This window comes from Numida meleagris, unplaced genomic scaffold (genome assembly GCF_002078875.1).
Source record: "Numida meleagris isolate 19003 breed g44 Domestic line unplaced genomic scaffold, NumMel1.0 unplaced_Scaffold744, whole genome shotgun sequence".
Classification (NCBI taxonomy): Eukaryota; Metazoa; Chordata; class Aves; order Galliformes; family Numididae; genus Numida; species Numida meleagris.
The window spans coordinates 4,413-6,398 of record NW_018364959.1 but is presented as its reverse complement, the minus strand read 5'-3'; the positions used below and the strand labels follow the sequence as shown (position 1 = coordinate 6,398).

The 1,986-nt window shown below is 51.5% G+C and overlaps 1 gene segment (V, D, J or C); it reads left to right on the top strand.

Annotated features, from left to right (window-relative positions):
- Positions 1-758: 758 nt before the first annotated feature.
- LOC110392010 lies at positions 759-1,599 on the top strand. The segment is given in 2 exon segments: positions 759-893; positions 1,016-1,599. Coding segments are annotated over 2 exon segments (630 nt in total).
- The last annotated feature ends 387 nt before the right edge of the window (positions 1,600-1,986 follow it).

Sequence of the window (1,986 nt, the reverse complement as noted above, 5' to 3'; positions counted from 1 at the left end):
AAATTAAATGATTAATTAGAGCTAATTAACAAATGGAGGGGTTGGCAATGGTATGACTTAATGAAGAAACAGCATGAGTTCATGGCTAAATTAAAATTAAATGATTAATTAGAGCTAATCAATGAACAGCAGTGTTGGCAATGGTATAACTCAATGAAGAATGATGAGTTGAGGGCTAAATTGGAATTAAATAATTAATTACAGCCAATTAACGCATGCTGGGGGTTACAGGGGTGTAACTTCAGGAAGAAACACGAGTTCACACCAAAGCGGCCATTAAATAATTAATGGCGCCCAATTAATTCCCGATGGGGATCGCCGTAGAAGAACTCAATGAAGGATTCGTGCAGAAATGGTATAGTTAGGTTACCTAATTGAGTTAATTACCTAAAATCGTTAATTAGGTGCCCTTCATTGAGGCCTGAGGGGGGACAGGGTGGAACGGGTTCACATCAGCATTGGGATCAAAGGATTTGGTGCAGCGAATGAGTGGATAATGACAATTAGAAAGGAGCGACTTAACGAGGAAGCGGGAGTTGAGGCCGGGATGGCAATTAAACCCTTAATCAACCCGAGGGACGCCCAATTAATCACAAAACAATCAACAAATTAAGCCGGGCAGGCGAGAAACCGCAAAGAAAAGCATCCACGGATCCGTGCGCCGGCGTCGACTAAAAAACAAAGCCGGCCTCGTTAAGCCGGGACGACGCCGAGCGTGACGAAGCGCATCCCGGCCCGCGATTAGCGCGCTAACGAAGCCGAGCCCCTCCCCATGCAAATCCCCCAGCCCGGGCGGCCATAAAAGCGCCGGGACTCCGCCGGGGAAGCAGCAACCGGCTCCGCAACCATGAGCCCAAGCATCTCCTCCCTCCTGCTCCTGGCCGCCCTGCCAGGTGAGGGCGCTGTGGGGCTCGATGGGGGATCTATGGGGCTCGGTGGGGGGGTCGCGGTGGGGCCCGGGGGTGCGAGGCCTTGTGGCGGCGGCTCCGTCAACGTTCTCTGTCCTTCCCCACAGGGCTGATGGCGGCCGTGACGTTGGACGAGTCCGGGGGCGGCCTCCAGGCGCCCGGAGGAGGGATCACCCTCGTCTGCAAGGCCTCCGGCTTCACCTTCAGCAGTTATGGCATGAACTGGGTGCGACAGGCGCCCGGCAAGGCGCTGGAGAGCATCGCAGCTATTAGCAGCGATGGTAGATACCCAGGCTACGCGTCGGCGGTGAAGGGCCGTGCCACCATCTCGAGGGACAACGGGCAGAGCACAGTGCGGCTGCAGCTGAACAGCCTCAAGGCCGAAGACACCGCCACCTACTACTGCGCGAAAGGTGCTGGTCACGGTGACGCCGACCCGCCGCGCCGCTGGCACAAAACCCGCTGGGGGCGAAGCGGTGAAGCGCAACAAGAGGTTGAGGCAAGAAAAGCGGAAAAAGAGCAAAAAAAAAAAAAAAAACCTGTCAAAAATGTTGTCAACCGTGGTTCGGTTTCATCCTCGGAGGCCAAATTTCGTCCGCTGCGGTGGAATTTTGTCAACCGTGGGCGGATTTCGTCAACTGCGGTGGTGGAATTTTGTCGACCGTGGCAGAATTTTGTCAACCGTGGCTGAATTTCGTCGGCTGTGGTTAAGTTTCCTCTACAGAGGTGAAATTTTGTAAACTGTGACAGAGTTTTGTCAACCGTGACCAGATTTTGTCGGCTGTGGTTAAGTTTCATCTACAGAGGTGAAATTTTGTCAACTGAGGCCAAATTTTGTCAACCGTGGCCGAATTTTGTCGGCTGTGGTTAAGTTTCCTCTACAGAAGTGAAATTTTGTCAATTGTGCTTAAATCTCACTCTCAGAGACCAGATTTTGTCAACTGAGGTTACATTCTGTCAACCGTGGCCAAATTTTGTCAGCTGTGGTTAAGTTTCATCTACAGAGGTGAAATTTTGTCAACTGAGGCCAAATTTTGTCAACCATGACCAAATTTTCTCAGCTGTGGTTAACTTTCAT